The 27439-nt window shown below is 41.3% G+C and overlaps 2 protein-coding genes across 2 annotated transcripts; both read right to left on the bottom strand.

Annotated features, from left to right (window-relative positions):
• Positions 1 to 1157: 1157 nt before the first annotated feature.
• actb1 (actin, beta 1) lies at positions 1158 to 4489 on the bottom strand. Its single transcript, XM_012882460.3, has 7 exons — positions 4365 to 4489; positions 3411 to 3536; positions 3078 to 3317; positions 2456 to 2702; positions 2173 to 2364; positions 1906 to 2087; positions 1158 to 1792 (listed from the first exon to the last, which is right to left on the bottom strand). The coding sequence occupies exons 2-7, from the start codon at positions 3531 to 3533 to the stop codon at positions 1649 to 1651; spliced, it is 1128 nt and encodes a 375-aa protein (XP_012737914.1). The 5' UTR covers positions 3534 to 3536; positions 4365 to 4489; the 3' UTR covers positions 1158 to 1648.
• Positions 4490 to 11478: 6989 nt separating this feature from the next.
• si:ch211-14k19.8 (flocculation protein FLO11) lies at positions 11479 to 27439 on the bottom strand. The gene is made up of 11 exons (XM_012882474.3): positions 27045 to 27439; positions 25377 to 25751; positions 23269 to 25041; positions 21492 to 21580; positions 21313 to 21371; positions 20505 to 20668; positions 18448 to 18613; positions 18172 to 18363; positions 15894 to 16115; positions 11730 to 11889; positions 11479 to 11638 (listed from the first exon to the last, which is right to left on the bottom strand). Exons 1-11 carry the CDS (start codon positions 27085 to 27087, stop codon positions 11564 to 11566), a joined length of 3318 nt encoding a protein of 1105 aa, XP_012737928.2. The 5' UTR covers positions 27088 to 27439; the 3' UTR covers positions 11479 to 11563.

Genomic DNA, 27439 nt, shown 5'->3' with positions numbered 1-27439 from the left:
GGCCAATATGTGTAACTGCACCACACATTTCTCTAAACTGAGTGACTGATGAAAGTCACCCAGCTCAGAGGAACTTTGCTCGTATCTGTATATTCTAAAGAGGAAAAAAATAATGTAACGGTTCTAATGTAGTTCAGTTTGTTTTATTCTGGGCAGAACTGGTGCATTACTTTTTGTATTTAGTCAGAAGTATGCTTTACCTGGACATCAAGTTTATGGTTCTAGATTTCAGTTTAGCTAAATTTTTCAGAGAAGTTTGATTAAAGAAAAGTCAGCCAGTGTCTCTTTATTTGTAGCTGAACTATCCTCTAAATCTGGTAATGCTGGTGTAAGCGCCAACAAATATGACAGGCAACTAGTACAACAAAAGTCATAAAAAATGGCAATGGTGCATGTGGAAATGCAAATGATAAAACTGAAGATTCAGGAATACCTAATCTTGAATGAGAAGATGCACCACCTGGCATTGCTGTGGTGCTAAACTAAAGACACTATTGTAGCAATCTCTCTTTTTGGAGACTTCACATTGAAAGATTAAGGCAGCAACTTTACAACTTCATTTTTACTGGAGCATATATGGCTGAGTGTACAAAACCAATTATTGCCTAATGACTGAGTGCCATGTCATCTTATGACAAATTCTAAGATAAACATGAAATGAGAACAGCATTTTTCCCATCCAGGTGATTTACTTCCATGGGGTAGATATTTTAGTATTGTGGTACACAACCATGTTTCAAAGATCCTGAACTAGACATTTTACTTTGGACACAAGGGATGCAGAATTTTCTTTTGGTCAAGACCACAGCTGCACCAACTTTTTACTGTTGGTTAACGGGTTTACTCCTGGCTGCAACTAAAGTTTAACTTTGAAAATGTATGGAAGTTTGTGTACAGCATGCAGAAAGCCAAGTCTGCCTCTCACTAATGTTTAGCTGGAGGTGCACACTTTTCAAAGTGGTTTAACTTTACCAGCTTGTCAGCTCTCTGGGTGATGTTCCAGAGGGTCTCCTTACAAATTTGGGTTCACCCAGATGTAGTGCACCCAACAGGCACAGCTTTACACATTTAGTCTGAAGGACAGTTTTGCATGCCAATCCTCACCAGCCCAGAGGCAGTTTGAAACCCATTTACATACAAGACACAGCAGACAGGAATCTCAGACATGTGCGTTTTATTGGGCTGTTGTGTTCACTGGAGGCTTAACACCCCATGCACAAACCTTCATACACCTCAACACAAGGTAGAAGCCTTGATTTTTTTTCTGAATTATGACAAACTTGACCAAATATTAAGGCTGAGAATACAAAAACAAAACAGTTCAGATTACATAACTTATACATATTAAGCAATAACTACAGATCTGTCAGGCAACACCGCCTGACAGAATAAACCTTCATAGAGGCAAATAAGGTGGTGAACATAGACATCTGGAATGACCTACACAACTGACATGTTTTTTCACACATTCACACTGCCAGGGATGCTCTTTACTTCCTGTAGAGGGGGGCTATAGTGGCATAGCCAAGAGTGATGACAGAATGGAAGAGGTGTCGGCTCAGCACAGTGTTTCGGTGCAGGTATGCAGAGCCTGTTTGGGCTGGAGCAGTGTTTTTTGGAAGGGGTGGGCATGGAACCAAAAGTCTCTTTAGAAGCACTTCCTGTGGACGATGCTTGGGCCGGACTCGTCGTACTCCTGCTTGCTGATCCACATCTGCTGGAAGGTAGACAGGGAAGCTAGGATGGAGCCTCCGATCCATACAGAGTACTTCCTCTCTGGGGGAGCAATGATCTGTGAAGACAAGCATGACGTTCAAAATGCAGAACTTGCAATCATACTGAACGTTCAAGTCCACGTCTGCAGAAGTAAGATTTTTCTTAAAGTTGCCACGTTCCAAATCTGACCTTAATCTTCATGGTGGTGGGAGCCAGGGCGGTGATCTCCTTCTGCATGCGGTCTGCAATGCCGGGGTACATGGTGGTACCTCCAGACAGGACGGTGTTGGCGTACAGATCCTTACGGATGTCGACGTCGCACTTCATGATGCTGTTGAAGGTCGTCTCATGGATGCCGCATGACTCCATACCTGTGAACCGAGAGCGACAGTTGGTTAGAAGCTCTTCCAAGCTTAGCCAGGCGACCCTAGACTTTGGTCTGCACGCGCAACTCACCAAGGAAGGAAGGCTGGAAGAGGGCCTCCGGGCAACGGAACCTCTCATTCCCGATGGTGATGACCTGTCCGTCGGGCAGCTCGTAGCTCTTCTCCAATGAAGAGGAGGAGGCAGCAGTTCCCATCTCTTGCTCAAAGTCCAGCGCGACATAGCACAGCTTCTCCTTGATGTCGCGCACAATCTCACGCTCGGCTGGGGAACAAGACATTTCGCCATGAGCATTCAGTGCGCTAGTTACGCCTTCAAGACAGCTTCTCCTTCAAAGAGGAGCGCTCATGCTCACCTGTGGTTGTGAAGCTGTAACCCCTCTCGGTCAGGATCTTCATGAGGTAGTCGGTGAGGTCCCTGCCAGCCAGGTCCAACCTCAGGATGGCGTGAGGCAGAGCGTATCCTTCGTAGATGGGCACGGTGTGGGTCACGCCATCTCCGGAGTCCATGACGATACCGGTGGTACGGCCGGAGGCGTACAGGGACAGCACGGCCTGGATGGCTACGTACATGGCAGGCGTGTTGAAGGTCTCAAACATGATCTGGGAGGAGAGAGCCGTTTGTCACTTGAGTGTACCCCCCCAAAGTAAATGGTTAAAAACCCTCAGACAGCGCTTTAGTCGTTTTAAATGCACAGAGTGATCAGTAAGATCACAATCATGCAGGAAACCGGATTAGTACAACTGCCATCTTTAGCAGATGTGCAGTTTGAAAACTGCAGTGCCCATGCTGCACCTAGTCATTGCCAGTTCAGTGCAGGAAAATAGAAACCTGAAGGATCTGAAGAGATGAAAGATTCAGCTCAGGGAAGAGGAAGCCTAAAAATGTTAAAGGAACAGGAGGAATTTGAAGTGGAGAAACCCTTTTTTAAAAAGAAAAAAAAAAACTGATCTAAAGAGCTTGTTAGTGCTAGTTACCTGGGTCATCTTTTCCCTGTTGGCTTTGGGGTTCAGGGGGGCTTCGGTGAGCAGGACGGGGTGCTCCTCAGGGGCAACGCGCAGCTCGTTGTAGAAGGTGTGATGCCAGATCTTCTCCATGTCGTCCCAGTTGGTCACGATGCCATGCTCGATGGGGTACTTGAGGGTCAGAATTCCCCTCTTGCTCTGCGCCTCGTCACCGACGTAGCTGTCCTTCTGGCCCATTCCGACCATCACGCCCTGGAAAGGCAAGAGAGTTTGTTAGGGTGGCCATTAGTTTTAAGGCGTGTCAGCACACAGCTGCTATGGAGGGTGCCGTGATGGAGTCAGTACCTGATGCCTGGGGCGGCCAACAATGGAGGGGAAGACGGCACGTGGAGCGTCGTCTCCTGCAAAGCCAGCTTTGCACATTCCAGAGCCATTGTCAACAACGAGGGCTGCAATTTCATCTTCCATTTTCTAGGAGGGAAAGGATAAAATGCATTAGACCGGGTAAAACAATGAGGGGGGGGGGGGGGCTTGTTGGTGTGGCGTCTGTACGCTGGATGTCGCAGTTGAGCAGGTCCAGATTCAAATCCCGAGCTGTGAAACAAAAGGCAGCTTGTCGGCCGGTCTGGACATGGCCATATAAGGAAAAAGTGAGGGCAGCCTGGAGGCACCAGGGGCCGACCGGCCCGGGTGTCGCCCCTACCCGCGGATGACTCCAGTCACCGGAGTTACAGGGACTGAATAAGCCATCCAAATGACGCATATGTGCATCTCCTAAAAATACAGTGGTCCAGACTGAAAGCCACCGGCAAAAAAAGTGGTGCAGACATGTGGCCATTTAAGATCATAGAGGACAAAGATACAATATAAAATAAAAGTCTCTCTCCCGCTTTTAAAATGTAATTTTCAAACCAGTGACCAGTCAGCTTTAGACCATTTGAGAGAGACTTAAAAAGCCTGAATCGCATGCTTTGCAGAGCAATGAGCCCTCCGTCCAAGACGCCAGAAGCGTCGCTACCGCAGATGCGCAACTGGAAGCCAGAGGCTCAGCTTTAACGCAGCCTGGTCCAAGGCAGTGACAGCGGTAACATGACGCTTAGCAAGTTATTTGACACCATTTAACACTAGCCTGGACAAAAACTGCTCACAGACAGCATCACATTATACAAGCGCAACACTTTAACTTAATGAATATCAGAGAGAATCTTGAAGTTTCACGGAACAACTGAATGAAAAGCCGCCTGAAAATGCAAAACAAGCGTAGGCACAGAAAAACGAACCAAAATGCGTGGCTCCTACCTCTGCAAAGGTGGGTTGTCAGCTTAGCGCGACCTGAGCGTGGTGTGTATTCCTCGAGTGTCTGAGCTCGACTGCAATGAAGGCCAACTACTCGCAGGAGTTTATGTGCGCCCGAGCTGCAGCCCCCTTTCCATATAAGGCAAACTTTCCGCACGGCGCCCTCTGATTGGCTGCGCCGCATCCACTGGGTGTGGCGCATGCAGATACCAGCTCTGCTGCTCCCTGACTTGGGAGTGCATGGAAAAGCACCACAAAATGCTTAAACCATATATATATATATATATATATATATATATATATATATATATATATATATATATATATATATATATATATATATTAGGTCGGCCAGAGGTCAAGGATATTTCTCAACCTGTCTATTTCTTCATCACCATTCTGATTTATATGGCCATAATGCAAGGGTGGTACATGGGTGAGGCGTAAACTCATTAAGAGAACCACCAAACAATATGATTGATCTTAAGTTTCAAATCTGAGCTATGCTTTTTTTATGCGTTTGCTATTATTGCATTAAATCAAAAGCATGTTTTCATGTAATTTAACCTATGAACACGCTCGTTTCTGTAGATTTCCAAAACAAGGCACTTTTGGAAAGTACCTTGAGATGTCTGATTTGCGTGAATTAGATGTGTTTGTAAGCCTTAGACTTGGCTGGCAATATACCCTCATTAGTAGTACAAGACAGCTCTCTGTAGACATCACAATCTCAGGGCCGAGCTCTGAGAACAGTGTTGACAAGCTGTCTGACACGGTGCCCTGGCATACCAGTGTCAAACACACACACACACACATTCACAGCCACTCTGAGAGATCTGAGTGACAGATACACGTGGGCGGCTTGAGGTGTGTCCACATCAAAACTCAGCAGGCTGTAAATCTCCTTATCTGTCATCGCTTGTGTAATAGGGGGGCAGGGAACATCCCCACCAGCTTCATGACACATAATTAAACAGGTGAGTTGGAATTAAAACCATTTGAAGCCTTTTTATGACTCACTCCGCTCTGGATGTGCACAGCTCGCAATGATGTCAAAAACTCCAGCTTCTTGTTCTTGCACGATCCATCATTTAATTAACAATCAGGTGTTAATCACATTAAATGCGATTTTACAACACAGCATGCATTGCACTGTTCCTCTTTTGAATAAGAGGCAGGGCTAGGCTGCTGTTTTAACTTAATTAGGGCACTGGGGGAAGACTTCGAAACTGACACTGGGAATTCTTTCAAGCTCTAAGGGTTCCTAATAAGGATATATGGAAGCCAACTCACCAGTAGGGACGGGAAGCATGGTTTTATAGGGACTTTTTTTTCCCTTTTCTTCCTGTTGTTAGATAGGAAGTGACCACAGCTGAGGACAGCATGCAAGGCTGGCTGAATGAGCTGATCAGGGAATTGGCTTTTCAGAACGGCATTATCCTACTTTAGACAAACACACACCAAGTATAGACGCAGGGCAGGACAACCATCCCTTTAAGAGGGCTTTTGGATGACATCCATATAAGGAGATATTGAAGGTGTCACATGGGGGGGTGCACAGCTCAAATCATGTGACCAGTCTGAGGAAATGAATGAACCTCTCTTTTTAAGGCAGTTAAATGTGTTTTTTGGTGTGTGTGTGTGTTTTTTTTTAACAAATAAAGGTTGTTTGCAGCCATTCTCCCCGTTTAGATTATTTTGTATTCTGGCATACACTGTTACATTTGACCTAATTGAGATTTCACACTGTTTTCTGTGAACTCTGTTTCTGAGCCATTTCAAAACTCAGCAGCATGCATGACTAATGAATGTATTACAACACACGCACACACACACATACATACAGTAGGCACTCCCTCCCTGCATTTCTAACTCACACAGTCAGAGAAAGCCACAGGCCTGGCTCTCAGCTCTGACTAAGACCGTATATGGAAGAAGCCAGCAGGTAGCCTCTGTCCACTTTCACCCTTTCCTGGCCCTCCAGTGCCGTGTCTCTCCTTTAAACAAAGATTACCTTTTTTTTTTAAATCTTTCTTTATTTTTGAAACATTTTCACCCCTTCAGTACTGGAATAAACTACACTTTTTCTACTTTACGTCATAACCATGGGAGTGTAAGGCAAGGTCAGACAGCATTGTTGCCTTTTTGACTCAGCACTGGTTTCTCCCGGGCGGCTGGTACGTCACGTTCCAGCAGAGTCCATTCATTCTGAGAGGTGTGGCCATGTTCATGCAAGCTGAAGTAAAGAGAAACCGGAAAAGAGGTTAAGAATGGATCAAACAAACTGATGGGATTTAATGACAATGCAGTGATGAAACTGGTGCAAAAAGTTGCATTCATTTCATCTAAAATCAAATTCTGTAAGTTAATGCGCTAAGGAGCACTTAAATTAGATATATTCCAACATTTTTTTAAATGTAACATAAAATAATGTAAATTCTAACAAGTTATTTTGACAATTTTTAAGTCAATTAATTAAACTACTACAATAAATAAGACATTTTCTAATAATATTGTTCTTATTGACTTAAGCTTTAGACACAACCAACTAGATTTGTCAGTGTGTATTTGTAAGCATTTGTAGAAAACAGTAATTCAATAACATTCATCCGTCTTCCGCTGGTCGAGAATCCGAGATTGGGTTGCAGGGGCAACAGTTTCTAGGAGGGAAACCCAGACATCCGTCTCCCCAGCGACATCCTTCAACTCATTCTGGGGATCCCAACATTCAGAAAATGAGAATATCACATTAGACCAATCAATAAAGGATGTTTTAAGCACAAATGTCAGGCTTCTGAACAGTATGTCCATTTCTGTGCACTCATTACTTGGTGGGGGCTCCTCTTGCATGAATCAGCGCATTAATGCACCGTAGCATAGAGGCGATCAGCCTGTGGCTCTGCGTAGGTTTCACAGAAGCCCAGATTGCTTTTACAGCTGCCTTCAGGTCATCTGCCTTTTGTTTCTGGTGTCTCATCTTCCGCTTGACAACAGCCCAGAGATTTTTTGTTATGGGGCTCAGGTCAGGGGAGTTTGCTGGCCAATCAGAAGCAGGAACACCATGGTCATTGAACCTACTTTTGGTACTTTTGGCAGTGTGGGCAGGTACCAAGTCCTGCTGGAAGATCAAATCAGCATCTCCATACCGCCTGTCTGCAGAGGGAGGCATGAAGTGCTCTAGAATTTCCTGGTAGACGCTGCATTGACTGTGGGCTTCAGAAAACACGGTGGACCAACGCCAGCAGACGACATGCCCCCCCCCAAACCATCAGCGACTGTGGAAACGTCACACTGGATTTTAAGCAACATGGATTCTGTGCCTCTTCACTCTTCCTCCAGACTCTGGCACTTTGATTTCCAGAATAATTGCAGAATTTACTTTAATCTGAAAGCATGACTTTAGACTATTGAGCAACAGTTCAGTTCATTTTCTCCTTAGCTCTGCTGAGACGCTTCTGATGTCTCTGGTTCAGGAGTGGCTTGACAAGAGGAATGCAACATTTGTTGCCCATGTCTAGTATCAAGAACAGGAACGTGGCTCTTGATGCACCGACTCCAGCATCAGTCCTCTCCATGTGAAGTTGTTAGCCCTGTTGCTGGGACACCTTTTCCTTCCACTTAATGTTCTGTTAATATGCTAGGATACAAAAGTCTGTGAGCAAGCAGCTTCTTCAGCAATGATCTTTGGGGGCTTCCACTCCTTATAAAGGATGAAGGCGACTGTCTTCTGGAAATCTTTCCAGTCAGCATTATTCCTCATGACTGTGTCGCCTACTGACCCAAAGTGAGAGACCCTTAAGGTTCAGGAAACGTTTGCAGGTGTTTGAGTTAATTAGCGGATTAGGGTGTGACACCAGGAATTTCAAATAATTAACTTTTTCATAATTTTTTGGGCTTTAATTATAAGCCATAATCATCAAAATTATGACTTGGGATATATCACTCTATGAGTGATGATTCTTTATATTGAGTTTCACTTTCTGAGACGACTGGCAAAACATATTGCACTTGGACGCAATATAAATTTTTTTTTAGATGTACTAATATTCCAAGCATTTATTTATGATTATTTTTATTATAAGGCCTTCACCTCATGAAAACTTCAAATTGAGTTTCTGAAATAATTACAATAATACATAAAACTAATTAAAAAAAAATCCATGAATTGTCGTGTACATTCTGCACTGGAAGTGGGAACAGCAAAAGGCTATTTCCGACATTTTATTTATTTATGACTGACTAAAATGGAAGAATTTTTTTAAAGACCAAAGTTCAATGTCCTCCAAAATGTCTCTGCCTCCACTGCAGTTCTGTTTTAAGCCGTTTGCTGATCAAGGTCCACGTAAAAAGGAAGCATTGTAAGCAAATCGCCACAAACCTCAGCTTGAACAGTGGCTGTCTCTGAATTCTTGAAATCTTGGAAGCAGACATTTTTTTCTCCTCTGTCGTAAAGGTCAGAATATAGGAACATGTCTCTATCTGGCAAGATTACTCCTTTCAGTACTTATTTAGATTTCTTTTATATCTACAGACAGTCCAATTAGAAGCAGAAGGCTTAAAGTATACTTGCTTACTTTGTGTAGGTGGTAAAGCAACTATAATTCATGAAGAACACAATACCTTAAAAGAATAATGCTACTGTTAATGCACCAAAGGGGCAGGAAGTGTTTAGGGACATTGCGTAATCATTGTCCTTGTTGTGATGATTGTAAAATGTGGAAAAAAACAAGGTTGCCTCCAGGTGTTCCTGAAACACTGACTCATTCTCTGATGCCTGCTTTGTTTTCTGATGAAAGAAAAACCCACAAGGCATGAAGTTTGCTACATCTGAGATTTTGCTGTGTTGCTCATGAGCGATGGTAGGATGAAACAGGAAGGAACAGACTGGGCAGTGGCTCATATTAACAGGGGAGTTGCTCCGCATCATCATAAAAAGCTAAACTGGAGTTTATCGGTCCATCTGCATTAAAAACCTCACCTATGGACATAATATATGAATCATGACTGAAAAAACAAAAAAAACAAAGTAGATGGAATAACCTTCTGCCACAGGGTGGCTTGGCTCAGCTTTAGATGTAGGAGTGAGGAGCTCCGTCATATTCAAAATACGTGATCCTGCTCCCTCCTGGAAGCCTTCAAACTGAAATATTTAAGCTCATTAAATTAATTTAGGCAGAAAAATACAACCCAAGTAAATACAAAAAATTGTTTTTAAATACTTGTTTAATTTATTAAGGGTACAAAGCAATGGAAAGCTTCAAAACATTCAAACAACAGATGAGGAAAAAAAAAAAAAAAATCACCGGAAAGAGTAAATCTGGATTTACTGTATCTATGGAGGAGATTACGAAAGCACCCAGAACAACATTCAGAGCTGTGTAGGCCTAACTTCTCTCAGTCAAGGTCAGGATTCCTGATTCAGCAATAAGAAACTGGGCAAAAAAAGCAGATCCCAAAGAAATATTCTGCAGACTGATGAGATAAAACTTTTTGGAAGGTTTGGATCCTGTTACATTTGTCTTAAAACCATAAGCATTTTAGAAAAAAAAAAAGCATTTAAACATGAGGGTGGGCGTGATACATGGGAGCTGCTTTGCAGGTTTGACCTGGTTCTGGGTGTGCAAACCAGAGGAGTGGTCCAGGTGGTTGAAACACTATCAAGTCTGAGGTGTTCAGGTGCTAAGCTATTCAGTGATTGATAGACTAACAGAAGTATTTTAAAGTCTATTCTCTAAGATACAGGGAGGCAGTGTAAGGACTTCAGAACTCTACTTTCTTAGCTTTAATCAGGACACGGGCAGCGAGGTTCTGGATCAACTGCAGCTGCCTGATCGACATTATTGACAGATCTGTGAAGACACTGTTGCAGTAATTCATTCGACTAAAGATAAATGCATGGATGAGTTTTTATCCCCAAGATCCTGCTGGGACAATCATTTAATCTAACAAATATTCTTTAGGTGATATGCCGACTTTGTAATTGTCCTTATATGCCTCTAAAGGTTCAGGAATGAGACCATCACTACACTCAGATTTTGGGCCTGATCAGTGGTTTTTAGTCATAACTGGAGCTGTGTGCTGACTCCTAAAAAAAAAAAAAAAAAAAAGGGAGGAGTCTTAGCTTAAGAGTGATTCATACAGTTGGTGTGAGCGACTGATTAAGGAGATGGGCAGCTGGTAGGTGTGACTGTCTTTTAAGAGCTGTGATTGGTTGATTGTGACAGAAAAAAACAACAACACACACTCCCAGTGATCAAAGGAGAGAAATGAGTGTCTCATTATGATAAAAAGTAAAAATTTATTGACAACATAAAGATGTTTTGAATCATCTTATTGAGCTCCTCATTTTGATTTGCTTATTTTTATGTTTACTCGCCAGTCAATTTACTACCTTTGTCTATATGATATCAATGTGCACTCACCTGTCAGCGTTTTATTGGAACCGATTGGGGGTCTTCTCTAGCCCCCACTCAGTTGAGGCAGATGACCGTTCATACTGAGCCTGGTTCTGGTGGAGGTTTTTCCTTCCCGTTAAAGGGGAGTTTTTCTTTTCACTGTCGCTTCATGCTTGCTCAGTATGAGGGATTGCTGCAAAGCCATGTACAATGCAGACCACTCTCCCTGTGGCTCTACGCTTCTCCAGGAGTGAATGCTGCTTGTCTACTGGGTTCCCTTATATAGGAAATTTTTTGACCAATCTGTATAATCTGATTGAATTTGACTTTGGAAAGTGCCTTGAGATGACATGTTTAATGAATTGGCGCTATATAAATAAAATTGAATTGCCTGCTTGTAAAAAGCGGTCATATTTGGCAAAATGACAGACATGAAACAAAGAGAAAAAGATAAACGAAAAAAAAAACCCCAAAAAAACAGCAGTGCATCTGTCCGGTCATCTCTGGGAGGAGGAGTGTTGAAAGGTAAATTGATCCCTGGATCACAACCATCTTTTGTCTTAGCTGGTGCTACATTTTCTTTTCTGCTCTTTAAGCCCCCCCCCCCCTCCATTCCAACATTCAGATAAACCTTTAACAGCCCCACTATTAGACTGATGATCTAAGTTGAGATGATACACAGAATATTTGTTGTTCTCTTTAGAAAAACAGAAACACTTTCATTCATTTCCTTACTTTTTTTTATTAGCAAAACATTTAAGCGTAACATAAAAATAATGCAACAGGTTTCCTTGTTCTTCATGGTGGTCAAGCAGTCCAACTCTTTCCCAGGTCTACCAGCTCCATGCCTTCACAGTAGGACCGGGGTCGTGACACCCTGACCTGTTATAACAGGAGAAAAGGCATCATAAAACCAGACCTTCCCCTACACCAAACTCTTTCCCACAGCCTTCATCCACAGTCAAACACTCACTGCAGGAGTCCTGTGGGATGCCAGCTGCTGCAGAAGTGGGAACGGAGTCCAGTGAATGGGTTCCACAGGCCAGCTGCACACAGACAGGTCACTGGCCTTCCCCGAGTCCAACACACCGTCCCCCACACTTATCCCACTGCCCCTCCAGCCGTACTGGGAGCTGCGGGGCGAACACAGAGCCATTGGATTATTTACACACACCAAACTATGGGGACCTGAGCAGTGCGACCTAAGGTCAAGGTACAAGTGAGTGGAAAGACTACAACTGCAGTTTATCACCTGGGATTTCAAGGCAGGTTAATGATAATTCCTAAATACATTTTTCTGTCAACAACCTTTATGCTTAGAGACTTTTTTTAATCGCGCTAATAACGAGGTATTCATTTGTTTGGCAAAACCTTCCAGTCAATATTTCTGTAACTAATGAAACAGCTGATTTAAAATAAACATGAATGCAGAATTAATGGCTGAAAATGCATCATCTTGACCAGTAGCGTCCCTAGCATGAAAAGTTAAGTGGGACACCAAAACCCAACACCTATCAGCAGCAACACATTTGTGGTGATGCATACAACCTGACTTTGATCTATTGTAAATTAAACAGATACATTAAACAGAAACCAACATACTAGAAAATCCCTTTTATTTAATCTAAATGTCATTTGATTTTTAGACAAAATTATAAATAAAGGCTCTCGCATATTGTTCATTTCTTGAAGAGAAAAGATTCACATCAATTATTCAACAAGCTAGCAAGGAAACCGACACTAGTTTAATATTTGCTTTCAGTTTCCATTTTCCAATTTTCTTAAAATTTTCCTACATTTAGTTTCAACTGTGTTTTTTCCTTGCTTTTATTCTGTTTTTATTTTCCAATGATGTAATCATACAAAGCACTTTGCATTGTCCTTGTACTGAAATGTGCTATGCAAATAAATTTGCCTTGCTTGGATGGTTGCACACTGCCCGGCAGAACATAAACGTCACTTGCAATTCAGTATTTTGATTGGATGATCTGAGCACGGGGCCAGAGGATTTGTGTCCCACGCTGTCTACTGAGAGCGTGTCGGGCATGCGCATTGCGATTTCAGACGTTTGTTATTTAAACAAACGTTGGTGGACCAGCGCCAGTTTAAAGGTGCCTCAAGAAGATTTAGCCTACTGAGCTTGTCAGCTTTCTGGCAGACTTAGAGAGACACAAATGTTTCTAAGATAATTTAATTGGTAAGGGAATCTGTCTTTTTTTTACAATATAACTTTTTTACAATAATCCTGTCCCACTGATTATTGCCAACACAGAGCTCCACAGCGACATCTGGTGGGGCCTGGCCCCACATGCAGAGACGCCACTGATCTTGCCCCTTTAGGAGATTTCTGGTTATCGTTACTTTTTTTGTGACATGAGTTTCTTCTAGCTTTGTATTTTTAATCTGGTGTCATCTGCACTAGCTTCCCCTTAAGTAGGAAGGCATGTGATTAGATTGCCATGATATTTATGCTCCAGATGGCATATAAAGTTTCCAGGCAGCTGATGAGCACTGTTATTTTCACAGACTTTCTACAAGATGTTAAAATTACTCGACGCACTGCCATTCAAATAAATAGTCTGTTCTTATCATTCTATGTTTTAGAACAGTGAGCACATTGTCTACATACTGAATGTGTAACTGGTCTGCACATAGAGGAACATGAGCGCAAGCTAAAGAGGATTTTGTCTTCTTGTACTTTTCTACAGCAGGTAGGGAAAAGTATTATTTGTCATTAGGTTTGCAGAATGTAAAACTGGTTGAAATTTAAAAACGTATAAAATGTGAAGAGAGGCATCCAATATTTGGGTTAATGTCCCCTAAGTTCTAGCATAGGAGGTACATTTAAAATGCTAACATAACCAATAGCCTAACTGCTTTATAAAGTCAGCAATATCCAACTAATGTTTTCCATTTTGTTAAATTTCTCTTAGTCTTTCATAAACAGATAAAATCTAAAGAATTTTGTTTCAAAACATGCTGCACTACCCCAACAAAAGTATAAATATACATTGCTGACTTGTATTGATTCAAAGTTTCTTAAAATATACTTTGCATCTCCCTTTAAACTGATTCTGAGCTCAAATCTACACCTGTGTTTCCTCATTAAGATGGAATCATGTTGCTCTTGCTTGCTTTGCTCTGTTGAATCAGAACTGTTAATTCTTCAAAAATCAAGCCATTAGTCATGCGTTCAACTTTGGCACTGATTGGAGAGCACAGATTTGGCACAGATTAGTGTTTTTACAGTGCAATGACCCAACGCGCATCAAACTGCTTGTGAAACAGGTGAAACGTTTGTGGGAGGATAAATTATACAACTATATTTCTGCCTACTGTTCTTCCAAAAAAAAAAGTTTTTAAACCAACAGCCACACTTTCAAAAGAAATCCCAATAATTAAAACGTATGTTAACTGAATATGCTTTAAACTCATTCTATCTACTCCTACAGTAAAACCCACTTTTGTCCATGTTCTGTATGTCTTTCATTTGCTTGTTTTGTTGATCTACTAATTTGCTTAACTACAGTATGACTCACTATTGAAAATGAAGCCATCGTGAGTGCATAATACCCACATTATCCGTTTAGTGTGTCTTTGAAGTGTTAAATAATGTACACTGTATGCTAAAAGCCATCTGTTGGTTGGAATACTTCCTCTCTAAACTAGATGCAGGTTCTGAGGATGGTGGAACATAAAGAAATGGTTAATGAGGAAAACCTGCATGACACGTTTCTCCTAAGCATAACCCATCCACAGTTCCATATTCTGTCAAACACAGATGTTGTCTAGCGGATATAATTGATGCATGCACCTCTATTAAAATGACAGATTTTTGTGGTGTAAAGGCATTTGTCCTCTACAGTACAACTGAAAAACTAATCTTTTTAGGGGAAGCATTATAATACATTAAAAGAGCTGCAAAAACCTTCAGCTACAAAGTCGGCTACAGCATTCAGTCCATTTGCCAAGTCTTCTCAGTTAACAGCCCCTTACAGGCCATGATTTTCAATCATATTTTGACATCATTTGGTTGACCTGTGAGTTTGAATTTAGAGAGATGCTGAAAACTTCAATCCCTCCTCATTTTCATCTTTCTACCAGACACCTGATGGTTTAGAGTAAACAGGCTGCTATCTAGAACAATTTAGATTATCATCCACCTTGAAAAAAACAAAACAAAAATCAGTTCTAAATTAAGAAAGTTAACCCCATAACTTTCTGCCAATGCCATGTTTAACTGCTATGGTGTTCTTTTAGTTATACATGTTTTTTTGTTTTGTACTTTTGTCTTGTTTTTCTTTTAGCCAAACATATCAAAACATACATACCTTTGAGAACTGTGACTTAAAAGTTTAACTCTAGTTTTGAGTAGACTATAACACTTTGTAGCACAAGATTTAGGGAGATTTTAGTCAGGCTGGATGCTTTTAATGGCAAAAAAAAAAAACTTTTACATGAAACTAAATTAAAGTACATCAAAGTAAATCAAGTAAAATCAAAAGGTGGATTAAAGGAGCGTAGTGCAAGTTTCAGAGTTTTTGCAGAAGTGTGCCCCTGTTGGCGACAAATTGAAATGACACCAGTGCTGTGCACGCACATGGAAAAGGTAAAGCATCTGCGGCTGCAACTGCACAGGCCTTTTGTTTAGAGACGTGATGTATTCTGATGTAACAAAGATATAAATATTAAAGTTAGACATGCATTCCCAGAGAATACGACCCAAATCACTCCCTCATGAACTGACTAATAAAGCTTCTAAAGGGCAACGGCAGTAAATGGAGGGCAACTCATTTTACACACTGGGCATGTATGGGAAGAAATAATACATTTTTATTTATTTATATACACACACGATTTTAACTTGTGCAATACTCCTTTAAAGTATTAGTTTGATATTTGCACACTTATGCTACAAGGGTGTTGCATCTTTTAACAGATGCAATACCCTGGTCCTAGTTGCTAACAGATTTGTTTTTTAAGGTGAAATTGACCAGTTGTGTTACATTTAATATGGAAAAATTGAAAATGATTTATTACAATCTCATTTTTCCCAATATCACAGAAACTTGACATTTCACTGGTGTGTGAACAATTTAGATTCATTCTGGAGGATTTTGCATGTGTATGCATTCACCTGTGGGGGTAAATCGTGTTGATGCGTGTTCCATGACTCGGGCAGGTGGAAGGCAGCGACAGGGTGTCGTCGTGGTAACAGCAAGGGCGGTCAAGCGCCCGCAGATGCAGCAGCTCGTCAGAGCGCATGAAGGCAGGGTTGTCCAGAGAATCCGCAGAACCCGCCCAGGAACGCAGCCAGAAGCGACCCGACAGTTCATCAAAATGGTTGAACCTGCGATAGCTGCACACACAAACCATGAAAGCTCAGACATCACAGGATGCAACGTTACTCTTATGAGTACAATGGTCGCAGGAGCAAAGACATTTTTTTTCCATTGTATTTTTTTCTATTTTAATTGTTTTAATTTCACCATTTTGAATGTCTCATTTTAACTCAGCCAGAACCAGGTCTTCAAAAAGTCAGCTTTTCAAAGTTAGTGCAGTACAGACACTAATCTAAATACTAAATAGCAAAGTAATTAGATTTGGTGATTAGCACTGTTGTTTCACAGCATCATGATCCTAGTGCCACATCACAACTGGGGCCCTTCTATTTACAGTTTGCATGCTCTCCGAAGGCCATGTGTGGCTTTTCTCTAGGCGGTTCAGCTTCCTCCCACGGTTAAATAACACGTTATATTAATGACTTGCTCTAAATTGGCTCTAGCCTTGTGTTCCGGGTTATATACCCCACCTCATCTTAGCCCCAAAGAGGATTAAGTGGCTATAGAATATACAGCAATGAATTTTGATATGGCTCTCTGCCCATGGTAGCAATCTCTGAGGGGGTGAGATTTTAGATGCTTCTTGAATTGCTGGAGATTAAATTAAATAAATAAAATCCAACCATACAATATTTTATGCGTATAAGGATTAAAAACATCCTTGACATCTGGTGGCTTCATCTGATAATGCAGACATGCAGTTCTCAAAATAAACTTGAGTAGTTTACTGAAAGAATATCAATATGCTTTATTATCATTATTATTATTTCAATATATTAGCTGTAATGACATACTAAGCTTGGCCAGAGCCATGCAATCAGGGTGCATGCATATGATTTCCAAACATTTCTAAGCCTCTCCGCTTCTGACCTAGAGAATGATGGATGTATTGGGTTTACACTGGTACTAGCCATGATTAAAGTAATTAAGACAAATTTAATTTCTTGTAACAATCCAAAAGTAATCATTCTTCAAATTTGGTCCTAAAACTCTAGCATTAAAAGGCCAATTACTTCAGATTTTGAGAGGGGTTATCTGGATTAACTCTCACAAGACTTTAGGGCTTTGAGAATTAAATCCCACAATAAAATCTAGCTAATCACAATAAGAGGAATTATATGCTACCCCCACCCTTGTCTAAGTAGTTAGTCTAATCTTAGCAGGTTGGAAGCTGCCTTTAGCTTTTCCTTTAAGTGTGTATGAAGACAACTACTTTTTAGATAAGTCTTGATTTGCACAGGCAACAGGTGTAAATGTACAGTTTTTTTTCTTAAAAAAACCCCAACAAAACAAAAATGAGAACTATTAATGTTTTAATAAAAAGTTAAATAGCCCATTTTACCATCTAGAAGTCAATATAATAAAGAAAGAAACTTCCAAATTTGCTGTAGATGTTCTTGTATAAATGTCAAATATTTAAGGAACTGATGAAATATATGTAACACTTCTTCTACCTGACTTCAAATAAAATATTCTATTTTTATTAATATATTAAATTCAAAATTCATCAAAGGTCACAATAAAATATTTGAAACAGACAATTTCCTTCGGATCTCCTCTGTTAGCAGTTTGATGGCGACACCTACTGGACATCTTGGTTTACAATTACTGTAAAAAATGCTCTTAAATTACTAAGTGTTTGGATAAATTATTATTTGTATCAAATCATCCTTGCAAACAAATATTAGTTTCTAATGTAGATGCATCAAATTTATAAAGACATAAAAAAAAACTACATAAATTTCCTCCCCCTTCAATTATATGCAACATTTTATTGGTCCGACACATCAAACCCACATAAAGTACAAAGCTTGTGGTTGTAGCGTAAAAGGATATGGGGGGGGGGGGGGGGGGGGGGGGGTAAATAAAGGGTATGAATAATTTTTCTGAGATATGTTTTGAACGTGTGTGTGTGTGTGAAGGTTTTTAGTGTGCCTACTAGCAGGATTCTCAAGATGCAAGAGGCCTTTTTCATTTATTTAATGACAAACATACAGCATTAAAGCCTCCTTCAAGCTCCGACATATTAGTGTAGATTATAGGATGTAAAGTGTGTTACTGGTGCCCGAGTACCTGCTGCGGGTCTGGTCCACTTTGGCCTGGATCAGAATGGTCCGATAACGTCGCACAGCCAGAAAAGCCAAAACGCCAATAACCATCGCTATGATGAGTAAGATGGCGAGGCATGCGCCTATGAGTCGAGCTCGAGTCATCCTCATGTCACATCTCTGACCCATGAACCAGAAGTCATCACCTACAAGACAACTAAAGAAAAAAGAACCTCACTCAGGCCATGGGAATATTTTCTGATGACCCAATGGAAGCTGTTTTTAATGGGGCTGTGGGTACCGGCAGAGTGGAAGTTGGCCTGGATGGTGCGTGCAGATGCCGTGGTGGTGGCAGTAGTCAAAGCGGCAGACAGAGGAGCAGCTGTAGTTGGTGGAGCTGGGCTGGGGGACACATTTGTACCCAGAGGGGCACTGCAACAGCCATTCGCACACATCACCCTGCAGCCCTGAAATGAACAGAAAAAACCTGTGGGGTTAATACATTTGTACCTCAGCATACTTCTCAAAGCCTCAAACAAAAGCATTGCTGTGTTTTCAAATTTAGCCCCCCCCGTCTGTAAGCCGATTCAATTAATACCAATAGTTAACCCAATTGAATAGTTTGAGGTGGGCCTGACACCTTTTTTTCTAATGTGCCAAAAACAGTTTGGTCTTTAGTGGCAGTGGCTCAAACGCCTGTTTGAGGTTTTTAGACTTAAGAAAAAAAAAACATTTTGAGCTTTTTTTCACCTTTATATTTGATGTATACCTCGTACAATGTAATTGAAAACCAGGTTGCATAAGTGCACACACTCTTTAACTCATAATTTGACAAAATATCTTTTGATTTAATTTCACCATTCAGTTTTCTTTGGATGGTGTCCATCAACATGCTACATCTTAGCAACATTTAGCCTCTCAACTGCAAAAGTTCTCCAAATCTATCAAATTTTTCCTAGCCCTCTTCAGTTGACTCTTCTAGTTTTCTGTTTTTAGTTTTGGACCTTGGTTCGACTATTCTAGAAGATTTTCGTCTGGTGAAGCCAGATTTTTGTTGATTTTGACTCTTGATGCTGAAAACTGAATTCCCTCCTTATCCACCACCTCTGCTTGTTAGTCAGCTGCCTGGGTCAGAGCTGGCTGGTGTTTGGGACTGCTCGCACTTTCATCCATATAGACAAAAACACAGCTCTACACCAGGAAAAGTAACCCCAGAGCACAATGCTGCCACTACTAAGTTTTACTGAGGTGTTAATCTGGTAGATCTCTAGTGAGGTTTTTCTCCTAAACTGACCTTTTGTACTTGTGGCCCAAATGTTCCAGTTCGGTTTACATCAGACACTATAGACCAAAGCACATTTTCCCTAAAATAATTTGTGTGTTTTTAGTCAGGCCTGGAATTTTTCCTTGAAAGAAAATGTCTCTTTCTTCTCACTCTACTCCACTGTGCAGGCACATGGATAATAATACAAATAATAATAATGAAAAAAAAAACTACATAACAATGAAATATGGTCCCAACAACAAATACCCAAAGATATTACTGGTGATTGTTTGATGCCATTATTGGATGACTGTATCAGCCTGCACTAAAGGATTTGCGTCCAATGGGTGTTTACCTTTTACATATAAATTGTGTTTTAGTTTTTACCTTAAAATATCAAAACATAATAAAAGCAGTCTCTCACAGTTTAGACATTTTAAACTTTTGTTTACTGTGTACATTTTGTCAACCCTCCCTGTCTTTGAAGATGTGGTTAAGTTTAATAAATCCAGTCTATTAAAAAGTACAACAATGTACATTATTCTAATATGAAGCATAAAATTAAATTAAAAAGCATTATACAGATTGAAAAGTAGCACAATAAAATATCCAAATAGAAAGTGCAAATGATGCTCAGTGAGGCGTGGCGATCGGAAATGACAGGAACACTTGAGCTTTGTTCATCATCGTGACACAATGGGACAACAATGCGCCTCAATGATACTCTAGTTGAAGTCATCTTATAAATATGTCTGACGGCATGATGGCTGAAAGTATCACAAGAAAAAAAAAAAAAAAAAGAACAGTACAGCTCATTAAGCAGGAGTGGCAGGAAATTAGGAGATGTTATGACAGGCATCTAAAAAGACAACTTATAAATAGACACCAACACACGACACCGTTTATTAGCATCCACAGCAGTAATGAACCACTAGAAAGAAAGGCCTCATGCAGACCAACTGAATTTACACAAATTGCCAGTATGTGGTGAACTCTCTCAGAAAGTTAGAAATTGAAGTTCTCCAAACTTTTGGAGAGAAAACTACGTGTGGAGGAAAACTCAGTGATTGCTCTGTTTTCAAACCGGGCCTCACCTCCAACAGTGATGTTGGTGATCCTAGATGATCTGAACATCTTCCCCTGGTGAACAGCTTGAGCGAGGCCTGTTCGTTCCAGCAGTGATGTGGGTCCACTCACACTCAGCCACTGCAGAGCATCGCTTGTTTTAAACACAACAAGGGTCTGCACTGCATTGCCGCTGGGAGAAAAGCAAAAAAACAAAACAAAAAAACAGAAGAGTCAGTCTTTGCGGTAGCATTAACTGCTTAATATGGTAGCATTAGTAATGGGGGCACAACTCCAGCAGTCATTGGATGAGAGTTGGGGAACAACCTGGACTGGTTGCTAGTCCATGAAAAGGCAACACAAAGAGTCACAGGACAGAGTTTAGGGTAGCCAGTTAAACCAACAATCATGTGGGAGAAAGTCTGAGGACCCAGAGAGAACCCACGCATTCACAGGGAAAACATGGATCCTATGCCAGGAATATGGGATTACTCAAAATAATCAATATAAAATAGGCATTAGCAAAACTAAGCAAGACGAGGCACATATAACATGATGTCTTTAAGTTATGTGAGAGGGGCATACTGTATAGCACCTTGAACTCACCTTTGTGTGAGTTAGGATACAGATTTTTGCTGGTTAGTACTGAATACAGTTATGTTATAATGAACTGTAATGGTTCATCTGTTTTAGGAGATATGTTTACATCATCCTGGTATGGAGTGAAAGCGCTGCGTCCTAGCAGGGTCTCGGAAAGTCTTTTAAAGTGTTGTTGAATTGCTTTTGTTCTAAAGAAAATAAAAATGTATTCTCTTGAAGAGATTAACTGATGCTCACCTGCTCCAGACTCCCAGTAGCTTGCTGAAGCCCGGTGCTCTTTGCAGGTATGTCTCCAACTAAAAAAGGGGAAGCAAGAATTGGTTAAACGCATAAGAACAGAAGTCAAATAGGTACTTTGTCATATAAATAATCTTATTTGTGCCTTTAACTACATTGTTCGTTGTACACTTCCTCACCCATGCCATCATGTCTTCCTCCAGACCAACAGTCGAAGCAGAGGGAGACTCTTGTAAAACTATCTGCAGTAGAAGCTCAACTGACTCCACTAAACAGAATAAGCAGATGGGTAAATAACAACACAGTATGATGGCCATTCAATAAAGAAATGAAAGAAAAAAAGAAAAGCCGGAAGTGACCTCCGACGCCACTGCTTCTCTTTTTAACATTCCAATTTGATGCCGAGATTCAGTCACTTTGTCCCTTCCTACCTTCTTTTATACTTAAACTCTGCAATTATCCACAATATATTTAGGTTTCTCTGTAGTTAAACATTTTCCATAAAAAAACACTGATTCCAGTCATGACTCTTGTTTGGGCCAGTTGACGTATCAAATAAAACAAATTATGACTCCTGATCAAGCAAAGATAACCATGCAACCTCCTGCTGATAATTTTTTACAGTGGTCATAAATCAAACAAATATATAAAAGAAATTATAAAAACTTTGTTTGTTAAAGCAGGAACAAAACATCCCCATAGCAGACACAAACAGATCCATTATAGCTAATAAAAAATGTCTGGCAAACTTGGTTACAAGAGACCAAAACAACAGCCCTCTCTCTAATCTTCCTCATCTAAAATTCTTTAAATAGGAAAATAGTTGTTACTCAAGTATGTGAACATTTACACAGTAATGACCTGTTTGAAGAGTTTCAGTCAGGCTTCAGAGCTTATCAGAGCACTGAAACAGCTCTGGTAAAAGTCACTAATGATATTCTCATGGCCTCAGGTAATGGACTTGTATTTGACAGATTCCAGTTCGTGTTAATAAATCTTCAAATTTATGTGGTCGCTTGTGGAGTACAATAGGGTTCAGTCCTTGGCCCAATTCTCTTTATCTATCTATCCTTCTGATTAGGAAAATTATCAGACAGCATGGGATAAAGGTCCACTGTTAAGCTGATGATACTTTGCTATATTTATCCACAAATCCAATCCGTTTTCCTACAGGCATGTGTTAATGACATAAAAACCTGGATTACTTAAAATTTTCTGTGTTTAAATTCATACAAGAAAAAGTTGTACCTTTGTACCAGAGTCTTTAAAAAAATAATTTTTGATGCTTAATTGGCCTCTGATCATAGAGGAAAAAACTCCTTGTATAATTTTTGACCAAGACATGTCATTTAAATTCCATATTAAACAGGTTTCATTTTTTCACCTCTGGTATATTGCCAAAATTGGAAATATTCTGTCCAGAAGTGACAATGAAAAACTAGGTCATGCATTATTAGTTTAAACCTGGACCTCTGTAGTTCTTTACTATCAGAAAGTCCACAGAATACAGTTAAAAGCCTTATTTCAAATGCTGCAGCAAAAGTTCTGATAAAAATCAGTCGTGTCAGATGACCGTTCACACTGAGCCTGGTTCTGCTGGAAGTTTCTACCTTTTAAAGGGGAGTTTTCCTTTCCACTGTCGCTACATGCATGCTGAGTACCAGGGATTGCTGCAAACTCAACACAATACAAGCGACTGTTCACTGTGGCTACCCTCATTGCTACTCATCCAGGAGGAGTGAGTGCTGCAAGTCAATGACTCGATGCAATCTGTTGGTATTCCGTAGATAGAAAACTTTAACCATCTTTCTTTATCTGTATGATTCAATTGAACTGCCTCTGTAAAATGCCTTGAGAGGACAAGGGTTGTGCCGCTATATAAATAAACTGAATTGAAACTGACAAAACTTCAAAAAAAGTTTGCAACGGTATGGATGCAAACAGACCGACACCTACCTCTGATGGTAGCAGGCTGGTTTGGCACAATGTAGTAAATGGGACTCTTTGTCTGACTCCCGTTGGGTGTAGGGGTTAATGCTGACGATGAGACACCAACATGGTTCTGTTCGGTGGGGTGGAAGGCTTGAGTAGGCCCACCTGGAGGATTATGCTTCATTGTGCCGCTCGTAGACCACTGCCAGGACGTGGTCCCTTTCAGGTCTCCACCGTCTGATTTCCCCAGGAGCAGAGGTGTATTTGCAGTACTAATGAAGCGTTTATCTGGAGAGACTGTTGCAGAGGATGGCAGAGGCAGACGAGATGTTTGTGAGGATTCAGATGTAGTTTTGGGGTCCATGCTTGCCTTGTCCACAGGGGATTCGGTTGTAGATGAAGTAAAAGTCATCTGTGTATTAACTGGAAGTCTGGCTTGTGTTAGGAACACGTACGATGGAGTTGATGAGACTGTCGGTGAATGAAAGGGGGATTTTAATGTCTGAGTAAATGCCGGTATATGCGTTTCTCTGATGGCTGGTGTGGCCAATGAGGTGTGGACTTTGATTGTCTGGGCTGCTCCGGTTGTATCAATAGATCCATCCTGGTTAAACAACGTCTGGATCATGTTTGTGGTCATGTATGAATTTGTCCCACTTCTTTGCACATCTCCCACTGACGTTTGCGTCTCTATTCTGCTCGTTTGTGTCAGGGTGGAAGAGGAATGCATGGAATGTGACCGGTCCTCCATGTTTTGATGAGAGCTTGTGTCACTCTCTAAGAAAGGTGCGGCTGTGGGAAACCCATCTGCATTTTCGAGCTTTGGCGAGCCGACATTACCAGCTCTCTGAGTGGTAATGTCAGATGCGGAGGAGTCACTCTGATCTGTGCGTTGCTGAAGCGAAGCAGCCTCCACAGTACCCACAGCAGTGGGAATCTCTGCCACGTGGGTAGTGGGTGAAGGAGCCCTGCTGGAGCCCTGTGGAGACGATGGTGCAGACAGAGTGGGCTGAGTGTTGCTTGAGTCATACTGTGGAGGTTTAATGGAGGACTTTAAATGTTTTGAAGTGGTTATGGAGGTGAGAGCTGGGTAAAATCTGCCTGAACGAGCTTGGGCTTCATCAAGAGCTTGACCAACAGCGCCGCTATGTGGATCCACTGAGGTATTGCTGTCAGACGTCAACGTCGCAGGGAAAGAAGAGTTAACACTGGAACTAGACAGACTTGGGTTTGTCTGCATAGCTGTACGTTCATCCGTCTGTGTCACAAGATCCTCTGTCTCTGTTAACGTCTGTGCAGATCTTTGTAAATCTGTGGTAATGGAAACACTGACTTTCGCGTCTGTCCAGGATGTCTCAGTTTGCCCTTGGTATAAGCCAGCATGCTTTTCTGTTTGGGATTTGGTGTCTGTACTGACTGCAGGCTGAATATATGGGCGTGTTATGGCAGCCGCGGGATCGTCAGCGAGGTGAGCAGCTCCAGATGTATCCGCTCCATTGTTCCGTTTTTCCTCAGGAAGAGGGAGAGTTTCCCTATCAGTTCTCCCAGCGACTGGGAGTCCCCACTGGGACGAGGTTGGCTGCAGCAGCTCCTCGTCCTGAGAGGAGGTGCTAGACACAGACCGAGGGCCAAAACTCCACAAGACATGACCTCTGCTCTCCTCTGTGCCCCTCACCTCCTCCTGAAGAGTTGTAGCAACGCTTTCATAGGTAGCTCCAGTCTGGGTCCAACCAGTAAGGTCTTGGGCTTGCTGGTAGGTTGACTGGCCCGCCGAGGAATATCTCTCATCTCCCTGAACTACATCCCCAGGAAGAAAACAGAAAAACACAGAGGCCAGCACAGGGTGAGGATGAAATCACAACATTTCACCAACACAACAAAGCGTGATAAGAACTTTCCAGCGGACACATTGACTAAACACATTTTCCCCTGCATGTTTTCTTACACACCCAGATTAAGCCTGAGTAAACCTGCTCCAGCTCTACTCTAAACAAGAAACACATTTCATGTAAGCAAAGCCAGTAACTAAGCAGGCCTCGAACCTCATTAGTACGAAATTAAACTCTCGGGAACTAAATAAGTAAAGGCATGAGGGTACGTTTAAACCGTAACCGAGGAATGTGTTTTCTCACCTCTATAAGCCAGCTGAATTAAATTTGAGGAAATTCCTGGTCCTGTCCAGCTGAGGACGGCCTTGTTTTCTTCACAGTCTGAGAGCAACGCCGTTTCCCCTTGGCTCAGTGAGAGCTGATATTCCTCAACACATCTCAGCGAGATCCTTGAATCACTTCCTATCCACTTTAACTGTAAGAGTACCGTCCTCCCGAGAGGAATGCCTAACACCCAAGAGCAATTTGAAAGTGGTACATTTTCCTCGTACAGCTGCCCAATAGGGCTGACGGTGTGATTAAAGAGTCCAGGTAAAGTGAGGTTGAAGTGGCCTTCAGGCTCTTGGTCCAAGGTGACGTTTCCACCGCAGGGTTGGTGCAACAAGGCCAGAGTTTTATCTGTTAAGAAATAACGAGATAGATTATAAATACGACTTTATATGTGTAAATAGGATCGTTTTTGGTCTACAATCATGGACATAAGGTCTACATAGGCAATCTGAAGCTTTCATAAAATGTTCCTCAGCCCTCAATATTTATAGTTTATAATAAAAAATACAACGCAGGAAGCAAGTATATGAGTTAAAATAAATCATACAAGTTTTTATTATTTGATGCTGGTGGCATATTAGGTTGGCTCCCCTGTGCAGCTACATTAAGAACCAGGCAACAGCTGTGGGATGTAGAAAACATATTTAAAAAGACGGTGGGATCTGTAGTTTACATCTAATAAATATTTAGAACCTGATTGGTACTGCATCACTTTTTTAAGGTCCAGATATGAAAAAAATAAATAAAAACATAGCAGGACATAAGGGTGAATGTAGCAAAAAAGCAGATTTTAAAGTCAAATTCAAACATGATAGCCAGCAACATGTGCTTGAGCAGTTAACCAAAAAGATCAGAGATTAACCAAAAACAAAGAAAAGGGCGGCTACTGCCCAACCTATTTACAAACGCAAACAGTGCGGAGAGAGTGTTTTCCCAGCTCAGACCCATGCAGAAATGATTCAATTAGCTTTATTTCCTTTATTGACTTATTGTGGTATGTGTACAACACACACATTTGCAAACATGTCCTGTGAGAATTCAATATCCCAGTTGTACGTGTACAATTTTACGTGTCTGGCAGGCCCCGCTTAAAACCCTTGAATTGAAAAAAAAGGTACCTAAAAAATAAAAATAAAAATAAAATAGAATTAAAAAAATACATGATTATTTGCATCCTTTTTTTTTTCCCCCAAACAAACTCCTACCCATGCAGACATTTAAATAACACAAAGTCAAAAAGTGGTTTAAACTGACCACATAGATATATATATTGAAGACTGTCCATTGAGCAGGCTAGTGGCTTCCAGGAACCCTGGAGGGCTAAGCCAACCCTGTCCTTTCAGTCTTAGTGAAGCCCCTGGGTACAGCGGTATTTCACAAAATATAGAAAACGGTAAAGAGAATTGTTTAAGAAATAATAAATTCGGGTTTGGATTGCCTTTATTGTGTCTTTTCCCCCTTTACGCCGAATCAGGACCAAACCATAGACGACTAGATATAAATATTCAGGCTACCAAGAAAAACAATATGTTTTACAAATGACTCTGGCTGTTCCAGCTGTTTTAGTCTAAAATGGCCATAGCGAGCGCTGCAGACACACGCGTTAGACGCGCTGAAGCAGACAGCCGCCGCTTCTCTTACCTGTCGCGAAGAAAAAAAGCAACAGACAGGCGTGGAGCTGCATTTCCAACGGTGAGACATTTCAGAGTCAGACGCGCGTTTGATCCCTGGTCCATGCAGATTATTATTATTTTTAGTATATATATATTTTTTTTACAGATCCGGTCCGTTTCTCTTCACGCTACGACGACGAGGACGAACAAGCTGCGTAAAGCCCGAGTCCTGTCCATCCAGTCTTCCTGCGGACAGAGAGGCGTCACAAACTTCCCTCCTCCAGCTTCTCCATCATCATCCTCATCATCATCATCATTTCCCCTGCAGGGTAGCCGCCTCCTGTCATCTAAATTACACACACGTGTGTCAGACCAACGCAACGTCCTGCGTGATCAGGGACTTGTGCGTTTAACGAGCGTTCC

This window comes from Fundulus heteroclitus, chromosome 5 (assembly GCF_011125445.2).
Source record: "Fundulus heteroclitus isolate FHET01 chromosome 5, MU-UCD_Fhet_4.1, whole genome shotgun sequence".
Taxonomy (NCBI): domain Eukaryota; kingdom Metazoa; phylum Chordata; class Actinopteri; order Cyprinodontiformes; family Fundulidae; genus Fundulus; species Fundulus heteroclitus.
The sequence above is the reverse complement of the archived record's forward strand: the minus strand, read 5'-3'. Positions and strand labels throughout refer to the sequence as shown.

Excerpts from the sequence above, each read along its gene's own strand:
- actb1 (XM_012882460.3), bottom strand. The coding sequence starts at position 3,533 with ATGGAAGATGAAATTGCAGCCCTCGTTGTTGACAATGGCTCTGGAATG. Across the intron at positions 3,318-3,410 it reads TTGGCCGCCCCAGGCATCAG|GGCGTGATGGTCGGAATGGG; the intron begins GTACTGACTCCA and ends TTGCCTTTCCAG. Across the intron at positions 2,703-3,077 it reads ACAGGGAAAAGATGACCCAG|ATCATGTTTGAGACCTTCAA; the intron begins GTAACTAGCACT and ends CTCTCCTCCCAG.
- si:ch211-14k19.8 (XM_012882474.3), bottom strand. The coding sequence starts at position 27,087 with ATGCAGCTCCACGCCTGTCTGTTGCTTTTTTTCTTCGCGACAG. Across the intron at positions 21,372-21,491 it reads AGGAAGACATGATGGCATGG|TTGGAGACATACCTGCAAAG; the intron begins GTGAGGAAGTGT and ends CCCCTTTTTTAG. Across the intron at positions 11,890-15,893 it reads AACACGATTTACCCCCACAG|CTCCCAGTACGGCTGGAGGG; the intron begins GTGAATGCATAC and ends TTCGCCCCGCAG.